Source organism: Crinia signifera, chromosome 5 (assembly GCF_055691185.1).
Source record: "Crinia signifera chromosome 5, ASM5569118v1, whole genome shotgun sequence".
NCBI classification, from domain to species: Eukaryota; Metazoa; Chordata; class Amphibia; order Anura; family Myobatrachidae; genus Crinia; species Crinia signifera.
In genome coordinates this window covers 246837059-246859240 of record NC_139221.1, presented here as the reverse complement: position 1 = coordinate 246859240, position 22182 = coordinate 246837059, and the positions used below count along the sequence as shown (strand labels likewise).

The window sequence follows — 22182 nt, the reverse complement described above, 5'->3', positions numbered from 1 at the left end:
CAGTTGTCCACTCCCGGTATGAATATGGCGGACAATGCCAGAACGTTTTGCTCCGCCCAAGAGATGATCCTGGCAGCTTCTCTCATGCACGGCATGCTCCTCGTTCCACCCTGCCTGTTTATGTAGGCAACCGTGGTCGCATTGTCGGACTGCACCTGCACAGCCCTGGAGCAGCCTTCAACAGGGCGTAGTAAACCGCCTTCAATTCCAGCCTGTTAATATGGAACTTGGCTTCCAACAGGGACCATCTGCCCTGAAGATGGACACCCTGAACCACGGCCCCCCTTCCTCTCAGGCTGGCATCCGTGGTCAACAGAAGCCAATCCTGGATTTGAAAGGAACGTCCGGCCAGTAGATTTGTCGACTCCAACCACCATTGGAGCGACAGCCTTGTGGTTGCAGAGTGTTATCAGCCTGCGCATCTGGCTGGGGCACCCCGACCACTTCGTCAGGATATCCAGCTGGAATGTCCTTGAGTGAAATCTGGGATACTGTATGGCCTCGAAGGAGGCCACCATCTTGCCCATCAGCCTCAAGCAGAGGTGAACCGACACCTGTGGGCCCGCCAACACCTCTACCACCAGTTGCTGGATTGCAGCCACCTTCTCCGGTGGAAGGAATACCTTCTGTTCTGCTGTGTCCAGGATCATGCCCAGGAACAGCATCCTTTGACTTGGGACCAGGGATGATTTCTTCAGGTTCAAAATCCACCCGTGGTCCGAGAGGATCCTCCTGGTTAGCTGAATAGCACTGCAACAGGCTCCTGCCGACCCTGCCTTGATCAGCAGGTCGTCGAGATACGGGATGACATTCACCCGATGATGCCGTAGAAGGGACTTAATCTCCGCCATGATCTTCGTGAAGATGCGCGGAGCCGTGGACAGGCCGAAGGGCAACGCCCGGAACTGATAATGTTCCCTTCCCAGCGCAAACCTCAGAAACATTTGGTGTGGGGGCCAAATGGGGATGTGTAGATAGGCGTCCTTGACGTCTATGGAAGCCAGGAACTCCCCTGGCTCGAGACTGGCGATGACCTAATGGAGGGACTCCATTCTGAATTTGAACACCTGCAGGTACGGGTTCAAATCCTTCAGGTTCAGAGTGGGCCTCACTGACCCATCCGGCTTGGGCACCAGGAAGAGGTTCGAGTAGTAACCCTGCCCCTGCACTGGAACCGGCAGGATTACCCTGGACTGCCCCTTGTAGGAGAATCCGGTCCTCCGCTGCTGCGGGGAAGGCCAACTTGAAGAACCTTCTGGGAGGCGGTCTGTCGAACTCCAGCCTGTAGCACTGTGAAATAAGAGTCCTGGCCCAGGAATTTAGGCACGAGGCACCCCACACCTGGCTGAAGTACGACAGACGACCCCCCACCTCGAGAGGATCCCGTGGTGGGGAGATCCCGTCATGCTGACGGCTTGGAGGCAGCTGCAGTGGCAGCACGGTCTTGTGTGCCAGAGGGGTTAGGTTTCTTGAACTTACCCCGTCCACCTCTGTTGGCATTGGACGCACCCCTGGCCCTGGAGCAGAACCAAGTCACGCGAAAGGACTGCTGGGTAGGCAAGGTAAATGGACGTTTTGGCACAGGAGGAGCTGATGGAAGAAAAGTGGACTTACCAGCCGTAGCCTTGGAGATCCACTCATCCAGCTCACTCCCAAAAAGCCTCTCCCCTGAGAAGGGGATACTTTCCACGCTGCGTTTGGAGTCCACGTCCGCCACCCACTGTCGCAGCCACAGGGCCCTCCGAGCTGAGACCGCCATTGCAGAGTTGCGGGCATTTATGGCCCCCAATTCCTTCTGGGCCTCGCATAGGACCTTTGTCGTGTCCTGAATGTGACGCAGATTTTCACCTATCTGCGCCACCGACATGTCCCCCAGCAAACCTTCCTGGATCTGGGTGGACCACGTGTGAATGGCCTTAGCCATCCAACAACTGGCCAGTACGGGACGTTGAGAGGCCCCACTAGCCGTATACATCGACTTGAGAGTAGTCTTCAGTCTCCTGTCAGCCCCGTCCAAAAGGAGTGATGACATCCACCCTAGCTGACAGGATGGCTAAATCCTTCTGTACCCTCTGAGTCTGCTGTGTATTAGCAGCTAGCTGGGATGAGACTGAGTAACAGCATTTTGATGCTGCTGGCCCATGCGGGCTCATTATCTCCCTGTGACACCCCACTATATTGTGGGGGCACACCACTAGCCAGAGGGGTAGTCCCACTGGGATGCGGTCATCTATTAGAATGAACTTAGGTCTACAGTCATTAGGTCGACCTCACTAGGTCGACTGGCAGGAAGGTCGACATGGGCCAAGGTCGACATGACTTAAGGTCGAATTTGCATAAAGGTCGACATGAGGAAGGTCGACTGGTCATAAGGTCGACATGGGTTTTTCACTGTTTTTTGAGCCGACGTGCTGACAGGCGGTATTTCATGCCCTACCATCCACTAGGGCGTGGTGGGAGAATAAAATAGTGTGCCGAGCGCAGCGAGGCACCGTGCCCGAAGCATTGCGAGCGAAGCGAGCGATGTGAGGGTCCGAATCTCATTGCCAACTGTGTCCATGTCGACATTCGGATCAAAAAACAGTGAAAAACCCATGTCGACCTTATGACCAGTCGACCTTCCTCATGTCGACCTTTATGCAAATTCGACCTTAAGTCATGTCGACCTTCCTGCCAGTCGACCTAGTGGGGTCGACCTAATGACTGTAGACCTAAATGCAGTCTGACGAATGATCCCATTCCGTCCCACTAGGCTGTGGAGACATACAGGGTTCACAGGTAACCTGTGACTGAGGCAGGGATAAACTTGGTGCTGCACACCATGCAGGTCAGTTTCTTCACCATTGTGAAGCTGGACTCAGCCACACCACACACACACACTGATTTGTAAGTGTTCTTTGGATATGTGTTAAAGACTAATATCTTAACTAGCCAGTGTGGGGTAAACAGAGCTACTTGGGAAAGCAGGGCACCCTGTAACCTGAGCTCACAGATTGGAGAGAGCTGGTTCACAGTAAAACACACAGTAATTCTTCAGAAAAAAACAGTGCTATGCAATATTCATATGCTAGGCAAACACAAAGTAAGTGTTAATTAGTGCTATAACTTGCTGTCTCTGCAGGCAGAAAGATCCCAGATCCGCACCACCGATGAGGAGCTGTTAATGGCTACCTCAGCATGCAGGAAGAAGCAGGAAGTCTTGCCTAGCAGAGCCTGGTCCCACTCTGAGATAAGCCCCGCCCCCAACATGGAGCTGGTGCTTTTAGCATTAAAAAGCTGGCATTTTTAGGCTTATCTGTGTTTTATGCAAAAACCAGACATTGCCATAGCCCTGGTGGTCCAGTGGCTATCTGTACCTGCCAGCAAATATATAAAAGATGGGGGGTTCGCGCGGTACCTGCAGGAGGTCCGCCACTACTGTCACCGCCATCTTGCCGCACATAAAGTCGGGTTACCCCCTGTGTAGGGTTACCACCTTGCCCCTTTAATTCCGGACACATATTAATTACACAGGTTCTGTGGCTGGCTGACTTCAAGACTCCATTTCACCTGGTTTTAAACTTCCACAGAACCTGTGTAATTAATATGTGTCCGGAATTAAAGGGGAAAGGTGGTAACCCTACCCCTGTGGGGGACCCCGACCAGTACTCACCACTTGTAGTCTTCAGACCCTGCCAGGGGTGTGCGGCAGCTGGGAGGTCTGCTCGCCCCAGCGCAATGCTGTGCGATAACAGAAACCTCTCTCAGGACAAAGTCCTGCAGCAGGGCAGCTCTGCGCCTGAAGAGGCCGATGACTGACCCTTCCCCTGGCACCCTCAAAGCAGGACTGCTGCCTATTTCTAAAAGCAGCGCCCCAAAATAACAAACTAAAACAAAATGTTGAAAAATCTCTCTGGAGCTCCCAGAAGTGCAGCCTCTCCTGAAACACATTTTTCTAAACTGACTAGTGGAGGGAGGATAGAGGGGAGGAGCCAGTGCACCCACACTGAAAGATCTTATGTGCCTGTCTCTCCTGCGGAGGATCTCTATCCCCATAGTATTGAACCCCAGTATTCCATAATGGACGTTAGAGAAAGAAGATGTTAGTCCATCAAGTTCATCCTATTTATAATATATAAAGTTATATAATGAGTTACTCACAAACTTGTTTTCGTATTGCTGGACCCAACTTCAGTTTCTTCCCATGGAAGGTGATGTGTGACTGAAGGGAAGAGCATCATTACATAGAAATACACTTACAACATTATTAGAACAATACAATACACTTTCAATTATACTACTGCACTTGTGGGGTACATAGGCATCAATGCTCAAATGATATGTTTTTGATGTTGACCGAGGGGGTGATACACACCTGCTCATAGCGGGCCAAGTTCTTTCCCCTGTACGATTGTCGGAGTTTGCACATATGCATATCTGCGCATGTGCAAACCCCCAGAGCGAACGCCTTCGGTGACTTTCACACTAGGTTGCGAACAGGTCTGAATCACCCCCAAGATGGTATGGAAATCCTTAGGAAATACACACATGCTACCTTTGAAAAAGCTTTACAGCGAAATGCGTTAGATGGATTCTACTCTCCAACAGAAGTGGACTAACAGTTCCAGCCCAACTCAGACTCCTTCAATCTGCCTGAACAGACCGGAAAATCTATTTATCCAACACCAGTGGCGCTGGCCACATTGATATTGGATATACAAGGGACTCTGGACCACAAAGGGAAATTCCTCATTCCATCAGGATCCATTACCCGATAAATCCAGCAAGGTAGACGGTCACTATATTCACTCTGAAAACACAGAGTTGGTCCAAATTTTTCCAGGTGTTTATAGGAAAGTACAGTAAGGACAGAGCTATAAAACCCAACACCCTGCCATAATTGCTTGTATGAGCTTTATTTTAAGTAATTTTTATTGTAATAGTATGTTTAGCCATGTGGCTTATTAAATTGCTATTTGATTTTTAATGATATAAAATCCTGGGTACTTGTGTACTTTCACGGCTCCCATCGCATGCCATATGTAGTGGCATGCGATTTTTGCCGTTTTTAAGCAGTTTTTTAAAATTGCATGCGATTGCATGCGATTTTTAACAGAAATGCATCCAAATGCATTGAAATTAGTATCAAACATGTTCAATGGCCCCCAAATGTCATTTTTCAGGCTGTACCAACACGAACCCGAAGCGCGGCGAGCCCGTGAGGGGCGGCGGTACGCGTCCTATGACCTTTTCATACAACTATCCACGTCGGCGTGGAGTTGAGAATAGAAAGTGTGGTGAGCGCAGCAAGCCACCGAGCCCGAAGCGTGGCGAGCCCCGCGGACACCTGTGAAGCCCGCGAGGGGACGCGTATACCTTCACAGGTATACGCGTCCCCTCGCGGGCTTCACAGGTGTCTGCGTCCCCTCGCGGGGCTCGCTACGCTTCGGGCTTGGTGGCTTGCTGCGCTCGCCACACTTTCTATTCTCAACTCCACGCCGACGTGGATAGTGGGGGTATGAAAAGGTCGTAGGACGCGTACCGCCGCCCCTCACGGGCTCGCTGTGTTCGCCACGCTTCGGGTTCGTGTTGATAGTGGGGGTGCTACAGCCTGTAAAATGACATTTGGGGGCCATTGAACATGTTTGATACTAATTTCAATGCATTTGGATGAATTTATGTTAAAAAAAAAAATCGCACGCGAACAGAACGCACGCAATCAAATCGCACGCAATCAAATCGCACGCAATGCGATTTTTTACTATGCGATGGACATCGTGGGAGCCGTGATTGTACACAAGTACCAAATTCTGTATAGTCAATCTAACAGGCTTAAATATATTTATTTTAATCATTTAGAGCTGCATACTTTGTTTCCCGCTATTTTGAGGAAATACATACATAGCTGGAGAAAAACTTGGGAATCCAATGCGATTTGGCACATACGGGAGCCCCTGAGAGCAGCACATAAAGTCACCCCCATTTATACTATTATGTGCCACTGCAATTGACACACCAAAGAACAGGCACAGAATGGTATAGTTTAACCAAGATATCAAGTTTGCATTTGTGCTGAATTGCTTAAACCTTCTCCAATTATTAGTGTATTCGGAAACGTATAATCCATTACAGAACTTTTTTTAATACTTCCTGTAATCCGATTTTATGAAATGTATTGATAAACTATGTCATATTTATGATTTAATTCTGCATTGGTTATTGTTTCCTCATTGAAAATGTGCACTCTAAGCAACCCCTTATTTCAGCGTGGCATTTATATCTCTACAGAAAAGTTACAATATTTAAAATAAAACGGGGTTATTGTGTAGTTTCACGGCGCCAGCATGGGTTGTACGCTCGCCAAACTATCTAAAATAAAGTAACTTAACTCCATGCCAACATGGAAAGTTTATACCCCCACTATCCACGTTGGCATGGAGTTGATTTTAGATAGCGTGGCTATCGTAGCGAGCTCGCAGCGTGGGCGAGTGAAGCAAGCCCTGCAAGGGGACTCAGACGCACGGCGCCACGAAACTGCACAAGTACCTAAAACGGTACTATTAATCCTTTTCTTTGAATCCACAGGGGACACTGGAGTGATACTTGCAAAGGGTATAGATTGATCACTAAGCGCCGGCACTTTAAACATTTTAATCAGTGTGACTGCTCCTCCCACAAGTCAGTCTTCATAACCATGCTCGAGGAGAGCAGGGGAACAATGAAAGAACAAGAACACACAATACTAAAGAACATATAATTTCTAAGAGAAAAAAAAGATAAGACATCCACCGAGGCAGAAAGGAATAGCGCAGGGCAGGCTTCTAGTGTCCCCTTTGGAATCTGAGAAAAGGAGTTACCGGTAAGTACCAAAATCACATTCTCTTTCATCCAGCAGGGTACACTGGAGTGACACTTACAATTGAGATGTCCCAGAGCTCCCAACCAGGGCGGGAGTGCACTGAGAACCCTGCAGAGCTACACAGCCAAATTGCGACTGAAAGTAACATGTGCTCTAAACTCTCCTGTAAAACATGTGCTCCAAACTCTTCTGGCAAGCTATACACCTCTGACATCTCAGAGTAAAAGTCTGGAGCCTCCTGCATAGGCAAGCCTGACTAACATGTGCTGCTGAAGAAAATGGTACTGCCAGGGCTGCTGGGAGCCAGGAGGTAGTCTTGCAAGCTATCGCCGTATGGCGCACAATGGCACCATTCTGTAAAGCCAGCTCTGCGGACTGCTGAGGGAACTGAATGGGCAGTATTCAATGAGGCTGATTCGCCATGTTTTATGGCGATTTTGTGCTATTTTCGTGCTGTAAGGCGATTTTTTTTACTAAAACGGGGAATCACCCTATTCAATGACCAGATGGCGAATACATTTCAAGGTTTTTATCGCCATGATTCACCGAGTAGCTATCTTTTTATGGTGAAGTGGAATGTGAACTTTTAAAATAAAGTGTTTTGTTTTTTATATTTTGTGTCAAAAAATCAGGAATTTTATTCTGAGGGGCATGCTATTTTTATTCATGTGCTGTAAGCACATGAATATATATTTAATTTTAATTTTTATATTAATTTTAATTTTTTACACAGAGCAGCCAGCAGGGGGCCGGGAGCCGAGCCGCTCATTAGATATTCATATATTCACTGCACCCGATAATTACATATGCACGATCGGGAGTAGTGAATACCCGGTCCCCTGTTGGCTATCCCGGGGGGGCAGCCTGTGCTGCCTGGCTCCCGGGGAGCCCACCTCCCCCCCACAAATGTTCTGGGGCAGGCAGGGAGACTTCCATCTCCCTGCCTGCCGCCGTCCTCAGGCTCCCTGCGGCATCGCCGCAGGAGTTAAAATTCGCCGGTCAGGGGCAGTGAGCCCTTGACTCGTTGAATACTGGAGCCGGCGAGGCTCCGGAACGCGGCGGGCAGTGGCGAATGTGCAGCGAATCCTAAACAGGATTCGCTGCACATCGTCAAAATTCTCATTGAATACTGCCCAATGACTGGCTTAATGCACGACCTCTCACCATGCACTATACTCTTAAACTGCCTGTGCTTGACTGGATGGGGGCAGATGAGGGGTCCTCGACACGTGCAGTTTGCAGTGGCATCTGGGTACCCCAAAGCTGTGTGCGAAAAACCGAGATGTGTCTCCCGGCAGCTCCCACAATGTGGACAGGCAGTGCAACAGATGACTGTCCTCTTGCTGATAGCAGATCCCTAAAAAAGCAACTAGCTCCCTTGGGCACTAATCGAAGACTGGCTTATAGGAGGGGTATAGACGGGGATGAACAGTCACACCGATTCAAATTCTTAAAGTGTTGTGGGCGGTCCTGGGCCACCACGGAAAGGGGCGGACCTGGCCACCGCAATCACTATTGGGGGCGGCCCCGCCACTGCCGGGGAAGTGTCAGGCATCACCATCTACAGCGGCACTGGGCTGCACCGTGCACACCGGCGGGGACAGGCAGCAGGCTCTTTTAGCGGGGCGCTGCTATAGGGGCAGGGCCCCGCTAAAACAGTCTAGCGGGAACACTATTTCTATACAAACACATTATATAAATATGACCACTGATAGAAAGGCCAGATCTGTTGTTTGATGGCAAAACAAGAGTGCTGTAAGTTTGCGACCATACAGTGGGGTTTCTCTGTATAGACCCCCATATTAGTAAGGCTGGTGAGGACCAATCATATGTGCTGATAAATCAAAGTCTGTACTTACATCAACTATCTTCTGGACGTCCACATCGTCATAAAAGGATACAAACCCATATCTAGGGGGAAAATTAATTGTGTAAGGTTTATGCAAACACCCTCAAAACAATATACCCTAAATATAAAATCAGGATTAGTTTAACCTTTTGAGTGCCAAGTGAATTTGTCAAAATAATTGGCAGGCAAACATTTTTATTCATCACAAAGATCTGTAATGTTTTACACATTTTCTTTATTTGAATTTATATGGGTACTTGTTTCCTAGCACGGCGCCCAATCTTTTGATTGTAGTACATCTAATACAATCGCATCGCATGCAATATAGCGGCATGCAATGCGATTCGATTTTCAATTGTACAAACACCCTGATGGGTGCTTTCAATGTTAAATGCACCCCCATTGGCAATGCCAACCCGAAGCGCGGCGAGCACAGCGAGCCCGCGAGGACTCCGAGAAAAGGATTTACGGGTAAGTATAAAATCATATTTTCTCTATCATCCATAAGGGATACTGGGGATTCACTTAGTACTATGGGAATGTCCCCAATCTTCCAGAACGGGCAGGAACATGGTCAGACTGTTGCAGCACCACCTGCCCAAACTGGATGTCCTCTTTGGCCAGGGTATCAAACCTGTTGAACTTAACAAACGTGTTCTTCCCAGACCAAGTAGCAGCTCAGCAAAGTTGTATGGCCGAGACTTCAAAGGCAGCCGCCCAGGAGGAGCCTGCAGATCTAGTCAAGTGGACCTTAACAGAATTCGGAACAGGCAAAGCCGCCAAAGAATAAGCTTACTAAATAGACAATCATATCTAGAGAGCAATTGACTGCGTTGAAACAGGAGTTGTGAGCATCATACAACACAAATGAGTTGGCCTTCCTAGTCCCAGCCGCCCTTTTAAGTAAATCTTTAAAGCACGGACAACATCCAAAGATTTAGGAATGTCCGAGGAACCAGACCGAGTTGGAACCACAATCAGCTGGTTAAGGTAAAACTCCAAAACCACCTTCAGCAAAAATTGTGCTCGAGTCCTGAGCTCTGCTCTTGAAAAACTTCAAATAGGGGGACTTACACGACAAAGCCCTCAATTCTGAGACCCATCTAGCCGAGGCCAAGGCCACAAGCATGACCACTTTCCATGTAAGGAACTTTTCCTCAACTGAGTCCAACGGCTCAAACCAGGAGGACTACTAAATGGTCAATACAACGACAGGTCCAATGGTGACATGGGCGGTACGAAAGGAGGCTGGACATACAGAACACCTTGTAAAAACATCTGAACCTCTGGGAACAGAGCCAACTTCTTCTGAAAGAAGATGAACAAGGCTGATCTCTGCAGCCTGCATAAACTAGAGGAACCGACCCAGTCGGAAAACCATAGGAGAACATCTTCTCCCTTCAGACCATGACACATCTCTTCCAAATCCGATGATAGTGTGTGTCACAGGCTTTCCACGGTAGGGATTAGGTTTTACGGAATGCCCTTTCTGGCTATGATCAGTCGCTCAACCTCCAAGCCAACAAATGAAGCCGTCGTAATGGCCAGAAGATCAGTGTACCACACCTTTCGCAGCCAGCCCGGGGCAATCAGAATTGCTTGCACCCTCTCCCTCCTGATCTTGCGGAGTATTCAGGACAGCAACAGAATTGGAGGGAATGAGTCTACAGATGAAGCGCCTCTCAGCCAGTGACGGGGCTCGCCAGAACACACGAGCATCCCACACACGAGCATCCACTTTAGGGAGACAGGCAGGGTTAGGAGGGTGGGTGCACGGAGCTCTGTTGGAAGGGGACTTTGCATGTGTCCCTTTCCTGCAGCTGGCAGTTGTCGATCCGACACCCAGAATCCCGCTGGATGAAGTAGGCTCCATCTGTACCAGCTGGTATGACCAAGGCGTCTGCAGTGCATCCACCGCCGCCTGATGGTCCCTGGTCCTTACACAGTAAAGCTGATGCTTCTTGTTTTGACTGGACACCATCAGATCTATGTCCACATGAACCCCACCGGTCCGTGATCAGCCGGAACACCTGTTGGTGGAGACTCCACTCCCACGGATATAAGTCGTGGCAACTGAAAGTCTGCCTCCTAATTTTCCACGCCTGGAATGAAAATGGCCGATATGGCCCTTGCATGCTTTTCTGCGAGGAGGAGGAGAAGGAACTTTGAGACTTCCCGCATGCAGAAAAGTGTTCTCTGCAAGGAGGCGCGGTTACAGAGGAGAGGAGCCAGGCACGATGGGAAGCCTAAAGCTTTGGAGATTGTTGCCTCAGTCCTCTGGTTCCGCCAACAACCCTGCTATCTCTGTGGGACCCAGGAACCCTGAAGAAGAAATAGGTATTACCCTCTATCTTCCCTAAAAAATAAGGGAAGGCACTTTAATGTACACAACACCTCTATCTACCTTAACCAGAGACTCCACAATAATAGAAAAGGGAGTTTCTCCTGGAGTAGTGGAAACAGACTCAGTACAGAGACTGAGTCGGCTTCCTCTAATGCTGTGTATGCACAGTACAATTTGACATTCAATTTTGACTATAGTCAAAATCGAATCGGGATCGCACAGACATCGAATGGAGATCGAACATGTTTTAAAGCTTTCTATCCTGATGCGATGCCATTCAGCTGAAACCGAAAACCCAAATACAGTAGACACTGCAGCAATGACTACTGTATTTGCTGGCGTATAAGACTACTTTTTTCCCCTGAAAAACATGCCTCCAAGTGGGAGGGTTGTCTTATACGCCGGGTGCACTTATATAACAAACTCTATATTTTGAGTGGAAATGTTGGGGGGTTGTCTTATACGCCCAGCCTTATACGCCGGCAAATACGGTATATAGTGTAGATTGAATGTAAAAAGTATGAACTGTATGTAAATAGCACATGAGTTCGCAAAAATTGCATAGCAATTGAATCTTAGTCGAACAGCAAAGGAACCTCACTGTGTGCCCCCATCGAGGAGTCCGGTGGATGGTGCTGCCTCCCATGTTCTGCACTATACAGGCTGCCGAGGCGGAGGGCTGGCGCTTTCAAATTCGCGCCATCCGGGAGATAATCCTGGCCTATAGGCGCTCGCCATGCTGCCCTCTGCCCCTCCCCTGTCAAGACACTGGCGGTGGTTTGAAAAGACAGCCCATCAGAGAAGCTCGGCGGCAGAGAGAAGGAAAGACTTTGCCGCGTAGATGCCGCTGGAGCCAGAAGCGGCTCCAGAAGCGGCAGACGGGACCAGTGGATGCCGGGATTAAGACTGCAGATCCCCGGCGGCAGAAGAAGCGCCGCTGGCCAGGACGGGCCAGCGGCAGAAGAAAGAAGCAGTAGCGGACCTGAGATGCAAAGAGCGGTTGAAGCTCCCTCCCTGGGGCCTCTCCCTACAGAAGGTAGGCGCCGTGGGCCACTTACTCCTCAATCCTCCCTAAGACCATTAGGGTTTCAGCACTAGGCCTGTGGGGTGCATTCAGGCCCCGTCAGCCTGTGGGGACAGCAGCCGGGCCCTCCTGGCCCGTGGGCAGGAGATCTGGGCCCATTGGTATCAGCCATAGACCATTAGGGTTCGGGCACTAGGCCCGTTGCACATATTCAGACCCTGCCGGTCTGTGGGGACAATAGTCAGGCCCTCTTGGCCCGTAGCCATGGTAGGTTGGGCCTTCTGGCCTTGGGTGTATTAGGCCCGACCCGCCTCTCCAGCCGGGCAATAGGCCTGCAGCAGCAGATAACCGGGTAGCAGGCCCCTGGGCTCAGGTACCGCCACAGTGGCTCCAGTGGTGTGGCTTTTCTCCCTCCCTAGTGTTTTGTGCAGGTATTGTATGGTTTGCATTGTACTGGATTTTTACTGTGGATTTCTTTCTGGTCATCTCACTTTGTGTTGACCCTTGCAATCGTGTTCCTTTGCAGAGTGTGTTACTTACAGGTCAGGCGTTTTTGGCCCTAGGTGATTGTGCATATTGCCCTGCCCTAGGTGGCGGGAGGTTACTTGTGCTTATTTCCAGGTGCCGGTACCAGGACCCTTATACCCCTTTCACACTGCAGCTATAACACGGTAAATTGCAGATTTTTAACCGTTTCAAAACGGTTATAGCTGCAGTGTGAAAGTGCCAGTTTTAAATTACCGGTTCAAGAGAACCGGTAATTCAAAACGGTTAAAAAGAAGGGTCCTACACGGTTCAGACTTATTTCTGCAGTGTGAACGTGTCTGAACCGGTATTTTAGACCCTACACTGGACCCCCCCCTCCCCTGGTACCTGGCCACCGGGATATCGTGCCCCCCCCCCGCACCTTGCAAGATAAATACCCCCCCCCCCTTACCCTGGAACCGCGGGGTCTCCGTCTCCCACACCCTCCCCAGGAACATGGCAAGAGTGGCATCTAATGCTGGGGAGGCAGCGGTCCCTTGAATGGGTGAACAGACCGTGGACCAGTCGTCGTGTCCAGCCAGTACAGTCACCCTCTTGTTGCTGACGATGTTCTGCAGCCGTCGGGGCAGGAGCTTCTCCATCAGCTGCTGGAGGCTGATGTCACACAGTTGGCAGCCGCGAACTCCCCGAACTGGGCACAGTAGTGTGGACACGGAGACAGAGGGAAGACGGCCGGGGGTCTCGGAGGGGGAGTCGGCCTGCAAAGGCTCCCCCGCGGCGATCAGCTTGGCCGGGGAGGTGATGTCCGACTGGTCCCACTGGAAGTCGGACAGAGTCTCCATCAGAGAGTTGTGGGTGAGGGCGGGAGATCGGGGGACCCGAGCAGCGGCCTCTCCGGGAGAGCTCCCAACAGGCCTCCAGCTCCTCGAACTTATCCCAGCTGCGCGGCCCCAGTTCCCGCAGGTCGGAGCGGCGGGAGTGAAGGCAGCGGCCGCCCAGAGTTCAGAATGGGGTAGATCCAGCTGTGTGCGGATCCCGCCGCTGCAGGCAGACACGCGAGAGCGGGTGCTCTGGGTGACCCGCTGCTCCTGTAGTTCCACCGTGTGCTGCTGGCGGGTGAGTGGGGCTTCTGCCCGGGGAAGGGGAGGGAGGTGCTGGCTGTGTGCTGCATTGCGGGGGGCTGTGGCTGCCGCCCTCGGGTCACCCCCTAAGCATTGCAGCTCTAATGCCACGGGGTACCTTTGCTTCGGTGAGTGCGCTGGCAAGCACCAGGGGTGGATGCAGGATGCTTCCTCCATAGTGGGCTGACAACGAGTGCCACCCTGATGGTTAACATAAGCCACCCTTGTAGCAATGTCCGACTGGACCTGCACCGGGCAACCCCTAAGTCAGGGTTCCGCCAGGCAGACTGCCCGGAAGATTGTCTTCAGTTTGAGGACGATGATGAAGAGCTGGGCCACCAGAGTGGTCCAGATACCATGGAACGACCTCTGGGAAGTGACCACCCTCCAAACACGGAGGGCTAGCATGCGTGGCTAGGAGTGTCTACTAGTGAGGTTCCGTCCCGACGCCACCAGGAAAGGGGGGGGGGGGGGCCTGCTGGAGACCAGGCGAACTTCTGGGCCCAGATATTGTGATAGGGTCCAAACCCCCTGGAGAGTATGTTCCCCTGTACAGGGCGGGAATGGAACTGAGCCTATTCGGCCAATGTGAAGGCCAATACCACCAACCCCAGGGCCCCCCTGCAGGCATGCACAGACACCCACCAGGGGGAGAAGAGATGTCTGATCCTGGACTGTAGAACCAGATGGCTATCCCCCAGAAGGTATATCCTCTGCCGAATAGTATCTAAACCGGCCCTCATATCTGGCTCTGGCCCAAATAAGAAGGAACCCTTAAAGGGACTTTGAGTTTGGGCCTTCCAAGAGCGCAGACACCGGTATGTGTGTGCAGCTATGGCTGAAGGTGACCCTCTGGAGGTGAGTGGTGTAATTTCCAGAGCCGCCACCCCCAGGTAAATTGTCACGTGATGCTCAATAGAAGGAAGCAGGGTTTTCTCTGGCACCCCTTATGCAGCGTCCGCTGTGAGAGAAGTTGCTCACGCAACTAAGGCCTTAGCCACCCAAAGAGATGCCTGGGGCAGGAGTGCGTCCACTTTAGAGACAGTCTCCCAGGGGACTATGTCCTGCTGTGGAAGGGGGTAAAAGGAAGGGAAACCGCCGATGGCAAGGTAAACTTCCAGTTAGGAATCTCCAAACTAATGACCTTAGTCAAGTTAACTTTTTTACGGAATAAACCCAGAAAACACCTAGGGAGACTCCCAAAGGTGTAGGCGGCTCAGCGGGGTTGTTTAAGGTAAGAACCTATTTGACAGCTGAGACCAAGGTCGACACCTCAAGACGAGGTGGGGGGGGATTCACCTTATCACAGGCCCCCCATCTTCCATACCATCGTCGACGGTCCCCTCTAAACAATGCTAATCCTAGGTGTCCTCCTCTCTGTGTCTGCTGACGGAGGAGTCTGGATGACGAGGGTATCTGCGTCTACCTGCAGGTACAGAGCGCTTCCACTGTGCCGGGAGCTACACCCGCCAAGGATGGGGACGGCATTTCTGGGGACCTTGTCCGGAGGCAGATAAGCACTCAGCCAAGGGATGATGCCAATCCAAGGCTGCAGGGGCGGTGCAGATAATAACTTGTCTACTAGCTGCACCGGCAACCCCAAGCAGTCTCCTGAGAGGAGGCTGTACCTGTGGGCATCGCCCAGGCATTGTAGCAGCCTGTGCATAAGCCATCCTGTACTAGTCTAATGCGGGCATAGGCCAGCATTACAGGATGTACAAGACATCAGCGCCGGAGGCCAAGAGTCACTGGGACTGGTGCCCCTGGAAGACTATGCAGTATTATAGCACTGAACAGGCAGCTAAAGGCACAGGTAAGACAATGTACTACAAGTATAGAAGGCATACAATGCCATAGAATAGGCGCGTAGCCTATATGGTACCGCTAACACAGTATTCTCTGACCAACAGAGATAGTGTTCAAGCTATACACAGTAAGCTGGTACTATGTACACCATGTGGTGGCGTAGACATTTAGCCCATATGTACGGTTAACACAGTTTCATACTTCTGTTTCATATTTTGGATTGTGGGAGGAAACCGGAGTACCCGGAGTAAACCTACTCAAACACGGGGGGAACACACAAACTCCGCACAGCTAGAGTCATAGTGGGAAATGACCTTAGCGCTGTGAAGAAGCAACGCCAACCATCACACCATACGTGCTGCCCCCACAGTACGCAGTAAGCTAGTACTAGGCAGTGATAGTGTTACACAGTGCACAGCCAGCCTGTGATATACATACCATGCAGTGATATAGACAGTGCAGTGATATACATACAATAGACAGCTGCAGTGATTTAGACCGGCAGTCTATACGGTACAGACAATGCAGTATGCATCTGAGCCAGCTTGTAATAGACATACAAAGCAGTGATATAGACATACAGTGCAGTTATATATACAGGTGCAGTGGACATACTGGCAGTCTATAAAGTACAGACAACGCAGTCTGCATCTGACAGCCAGCTTGTATCTGACAGGCAGATAAACTCTGCACAGTCTGGGTCAGGTTGGGAATCGAACCCATGACCTTTGCACTGTGATGCAGCAATGCTAACCATTACACCATCCGCTCTGTCCTTTATGCTTCCGACAGGCAGTGATGGTGTTAATTCACAGGATACAATGTTGCACTTGGCTCTGCTGTGACCAGAGTTTGAACTCTGTCTGCTCTGTAACCTGACTCCTGGAGGAGATTATTACAGGGGAGCCCAGGCAGTGAAGGAGTGGAACCCCAGACTGGCTTAATAAGCTCTATGTGTCCCTCCACACATGTAAAGTCAGCATGTCATAACCAGCAATACATGTAACACAGATTAAACTGACAGGCAGCTAAACTGTTAAACAATGCAGCATACAAGGGCAATGCAATTAATGGCACAAGGCTCCTCTCAGAGCACAGTACAGTGTCCCGAAGGAGGGGTACAGCGGGGACATGCCCAAATGACCTGGCAGTGAAGGAGTGGAACTCCGGGTGGCTGTGAGCTCCTCCGTGTCCCTCCTCACATGCAGCAGGCAGGCAGGGAGGGATTACAGTGGCAGGAACTCTCTGTGCTGAGCACAGTTCCCTGCCTACTGTGCCCGGGTGGAGAGGCTGATGTGGGGGGAGCCTTCTCCCCCTGCTGACAAATGGCCCCCAGGGAGGTGTCCACATGCGGCGCCTGTAAAAAAAGGCGGGGATCCGGCGCTACCGGGCGGCCCCGCATACCCGGCGCCGCTGCGCACAAACCGTTTCCCTGGTGGTCCAGTGGGAGCGGGTGGCGGACCAGCCGTCCGTTTGTCAGCGGTCCCCCATGACGAACTGCTGCAGCCGCAATGGCCCGCAATTGCGCACGCTCCCAGCGGGGAGCGCGTTACCTTTTGTCAGGTCCCCGGCGCCCGGTGGCGGCTGTGGCTCCCCAGTGCCCGGGGCCGCTGCAGGTCCCCACCCTCGAGTGGCGATGCAGCTCCAGACCCGGGTGATGGAGCCAGCAGCCGCCACCGGGCGCCGGGGACCTGACAAAAGGTAACGCGCTCCCCGCTGGGAGCGTCCGTCAGTGTAAAAGAAAAATGAAAAATAAAATATAAAAATCAAGTTAGGCTGCTAAATAGCAGCCCCTCTGTAAGGTGCATCTGGCTCCTGCCAGCACCCGAAAAAACTGGGCTTCCTGGCCTGGAGGCGGGGTAGAGGAGGGGAAGAGCCCGACTGCCTGGGAGGCAGTTCAAGTTTAACCTAGGGTGCTGGTGCTCTCTCCCAATCCCACTACCCACTGTAAAGCTGTGGCCCCTGATGTCTACCGAAGGAGAAATAGGCATGTGGCATATTTTAATCAGCAGAAGGTACTTGTGTGTAACATCCGCATCATATTGTGACTGAGACTTGAAGTGCAACTTGTTGCCTACTGCAGATTTCAATGATAAAACTACCAGATATCAGCAAAGTAAGCTTACCCTTTAGAAACTCCCGTGCGGTCAGTTATTATTTTCACCTCTTTTACAGCTCCAAATTTAGAAAAAAAATCCTTTATTTCTATTTCATCCATCTGGAAAAAAAGCATAAAAAAGAGAAAATATATTAAGAGGAAAAAGTAGTGTCAATTTGCATTTCTGCCTTGTAGTGCAGTGGCCATGGGATCAATCTGACAGCTCTTTCTGTGTGGAATTTTATGTTATGTCTAAATTTACATGGAATCTCTTTTTGTAACTGCCCAATTCAAACTTCCCTACTGTCAAAAGCCAAGTACTATTGGAGGAAACCAGAATCCGGTTTTCTGGGGAAGCAGTGCTAACAACCATTATGCCACCAGTTATACTGTAAGTTAGCATTTTTCACATACAGTATATGTCAAACTAGAGGGTACATACAGTGTGCAAATAATCATTGATATTATACCACTGTGGGGCACTGTCTAAAACAGAAAACAAAATGAAAATTTCTTTATATGAAAATTTGCAAATCCACATTTTAAAGACATGATAAAATCCCCACCAGCACTAATTTGCCATAACAGATGCACACATGCCAGCCTTATTAACAGATCACAAAGTAATGCCAGTTTAGAACAAGCTGACTATGGATAACTGCTTCAACCCCAAGAACAGAATCCATATTCTTTTTCACCATCCAGGTAGACTATTTGGAATAGTAAGCTTGTCCAAAGCATGGCGAGAGAAAGCCTTTAAAATATTTTGTCTCGGATATAGTGAAAAAAAGACATAACCCCTCCCCCCAAAACCACCTGTGTATTATTTTCATGCAAACCTTTCCTACTGACTCTGGTCAATCGCTTGGGGGTCAACGCGACAATCTTTACTGTAGATCTTCTAGAGGGAAAATGCATGTCTGTATGCATTGTGAGGTTATCAAACTGACCGTAAGACTGTAATTATGATATTTTATTAGGTGTAGTAATTAATGTACTATTTTAGTCCGTCTGTACCCTCTTATTCTCCATAGATGTTTCTATCCCCCAAATCTGTGTGTATTTCCAGATCAGATCGCTCTTGCCCAAATATGGTCTGACAGGAAATACCCAGGAAAGAATTCACCAAAAGGTTATATCCAATTACCATACTTTTGTTCCTGCTATCACAGGAGGGTGGTAGCTGAGGGACAGTCTTCACAGGGGGTGATCCAATTCCCCTGCTATCAACAGGAAATGTTCACAGGGGGTAATCCGGACATAATGTAATCAGACTGTGTTTTGTATCTTGTGTTGACACCGCTCTGCATATCTCTGGCCCCTTCCAGACTTTCTGGGGCCTGACCCAGCAGGGGGGGGCAGCAGCAGTACCTGGGAGGGGGGATAAACCTGACTTGAATCCACCAATAGAGATTGAGTGCAAGCCCACTGATGGTATGGAGACGCGTGGGAATTTAGAAGTTTTTAAAATGACTGGCACACAAGCCAGGGGAGATTTTGATGGACTGTCTTGGACTAAGAGGTTATGCTCTGTCTAGGTATCGTGTGGACTTATCTGCTATCACTGCTGTGTGGAATAAGTGATAGTTTTGTGCTTTGGACTGTGATGCTACAAGGACTTTGCTACCCGGATGTTTTTATGCTACATTTGCCTCTTTTTCCTGTCTTCATCTACATGTGTGTGCTGTGATAAAAATAAACCATATTTTGGTTTCATCTGCTCGGTGTCTGAGTGATTGAGGAACCCCGTATCTTCACATGCATGCCATCCGATCACTGTGTATCATCCGATTTTTGACTATTGTTTATTCTGTCAGCTATTTTATCTTCAAATAAATGGAATGGTATTGATAACAGTTAATAAAAATTATTTCAGCTAATATCTTGAAGTACTGGCACATGAATAGTATACACCAAGGAAAAGGCGCGCAGATCTTTCGTTTTCAAATATAAACCATTACATGCAGTCTACACTGTAACCTTGTGTCGCATACGATATAAGGAGTCAACAATGTCTAGGATGACCACCAACGGTCCACAGTGACTAGGTCGACATATCATAGGTAGACACAAACTTACGGTCGAAATTAGTATGTCGACACTCAGGTCGACCAGTTTTTCACGGTTTTTGGTGTCTATGTCAACATGGACATCATATAAGTGTACCGCTGTGCTCACCATGCTTCGGGCACTGAGCCTCATTGCACTCGGCACACTGTTATATTCTCACTTGGATAGTAAAGTATGAACCAAGTCTGTCTACACCGAAGGAAAAAAAAAAAGACATTTTGAGTGGCGATAATGTTGAACTTAAGCTTGTGCCGACCTATGGTATGTCCACCATTTCCAGGTGTCAACCATAAGTGGGCGACCTAGATATTGTTGATCCAGGGACCATATAACCATTGTCTCTTCTTTCATCCCACATGCGCCAAAAAGCATATGGACAGGTCTCTTAATATAGGTTACATTCCTGTACGGGAAAAAAAAACAGTTTGTATCCCTATTGCACACTGAATGAGAAATATACATATAATAATCAGATAATACAGAGATCTTGGTTGCATATATCTGCAGATATAGGGTTAAGCCCCCAGGCCGTACGTCAAGGCATCTCTGTCACTGGGGGTCCCTAACTCTGGGTATGGGGTGTGGGCCCCCAATATGCCGGCACAGGCTGACTACTCCAGGGCAGCACACAAATGAAAGTTAGTAGGTGTTAAATAAGAAGCACATAAGTGCTATGTAAGGAGGTGAAGGTGTGGTTAAAATAATATATACAATGTGATAGGGAAAAACATAAATGTTAATAAAGTGTTAGGGTGTGCTACCCTGGAGCAGACCAGCCATACCAACAAAGAGGGAATCACACTCCCAAACCCATCCCATGCACAATAACAAATTTATGGGCCTAATAGCCCAGTGTAAGGCCACATGATAATGGCTTACAACATCTGAGAGCCAGCTTACCTGGAGATACCCCTGGATTCTCCAATGGCACTCAGGTGTCAGCAATCCCTCCTAATGCTGACCCATCTGTGCCATGTGTGTAAAAAAAAAATTAAAAAAAGACCCACAGCAGCCTCAAAAAAAAAAAAGGTGATCAGTGATGCGACACTGATTACCAGTGAGGGGCAGCAGGTGCACAACCTTTGGTGCAACTGACAGTGCAACTGGCAGCAACTGGCAGGTATATATAAAAAAAAAAAAACCTCTGCACCCCCAAAAAGTTGCTGATCACCTCAGATATAGTGATCAGCACAAAAGGCGGGGGCAGCAGACACAAAATTTAGCACTCTCTATCACTATCTCTCTATCTCTCACTATCTATCACTCTATGACACTGCAGCAGCAGCACTGACAGTTATATATATGAAAAATAACCCCTGCACCCCCAAAAAGTTGCTGGGGGTGCACAAAATGGGGGCAGCAGACACAAAATATAGCAGTCTCTATCACTCTCTGTCACTATCTCTCTATCTCTCACTATCTATCACTCTATAACACTGCAGCAGCAGCACTGACAGGTATATATATATATATATATATAAAACCCTGCGCCCCCAAAAAGTTGCTGATTTATACTGATCAGCACAAAAGGGGGGGCAGCAGTCAGTTATATAAAAAATATATAGCACAATCTGTCACTATCTCTCTATCTATAACTATATCACACTGCAGCAGCACAAAATATAGCACTCTCTGACACTATCTCTCTCTATCTATCTCTCTCTATCTAACGCTATTACACTGCAGCAGCACAAGTTCACAACACAGGAAGTCACAAGTAGTAACAGGATCCAGGAAGTATCCAGCACACTACAAGCAGTAATGAAGCAGTGATCAGGTAAGTATTTTGCTCGGTTCAGGTCAGTATACTGCGGCAGCTAGGCACGGTGACCGCACTGCACGCAATTCCAGACCGGAATGGCGTCTGCAGTGCAGTCACCGTTAGTTTAAATCTCCCTCCTTGGCTGTGATTGGTCCGTCGGTCCGACGAACCAATCACGGCCTTTGGGGGCGGGCGGGGTGAGGTGGGGTGACACCAGTGTCACCCTTACACCCCGCGGTGATTGGTGCTGTACTTTACAGCACCAATCACCTCCGATCGCGTGTCACCGGCGAACGTTATTCGCCGGTGACACAGAAAACGCTGTAATTGGCTGTTCACACTGAACAGCCAATCACAGCGATCGCCGACGGGGGGGGCGGCATCGCAGCCCCCCCTGGGCATGCAGGGACATGTCTGCTGTCAGGGACAGCAGACATGTTGAAACTGTCACCGCGTCTATAGACGCGGTGACAGTTACAAGCCATGACGTACATTTACGCCATGTGTCGGGAAGTACTTCCCGACCATGACGTAAATGTACGTCAAATGTCGGGAAGGGGTTAAATGTATATTTCTCATTCAGTGTGCAATAGGGATACAAACTGTTTTTTTTCCTAACCAGATTTACCCCTCCCTGTTGGCACCTGAATGACAGACCTCTGATTGAGCAGCTTGCCAATAAAAGTGTTGTGCAGTTGAGAGAGGCACAGATGGGTCAGCATTAGGAGGGATTGCTGACACCTGAGTGCCATTGGAGAAGCCAGGGGTATCTCCAGGTAAGCTG

General features: G+C 49.5%; 1 protein-coding gene across 7 annotated transcripts in view; it reads right to left on the bottom strand.

Annotated features, from left to right (window-relative positions):
- DAZL (deleted in azoospermia like) overlaps window positions 1–22182 on the bottom strand; it is a 94678-nt gene that overhangs the window by 58494 nt on the left and 14002 nt on the right. For all 7 annotated transcript variants that reach the window (XM_083188789.1, XM_083188786.1, XM_083188787.1 and 4 more), the window contains exons 3-5: window positions 17595–17686; window positions 8698–8749; window positions 4141–4201 (exon numbers count right to left, since the gene is read on the bottom strand). In XM_083188789.1, the coding sequence (XP_083044915.1) occupies window positions 4141–4201; window positions 8698–8749; window positions 17595–17686 (205 nt within the window). The remainder of the gene's footprint in view (window positions 1–4140; window positions 4202–8697; window positions 8750–17594; window positions 17687–22182) is intronic.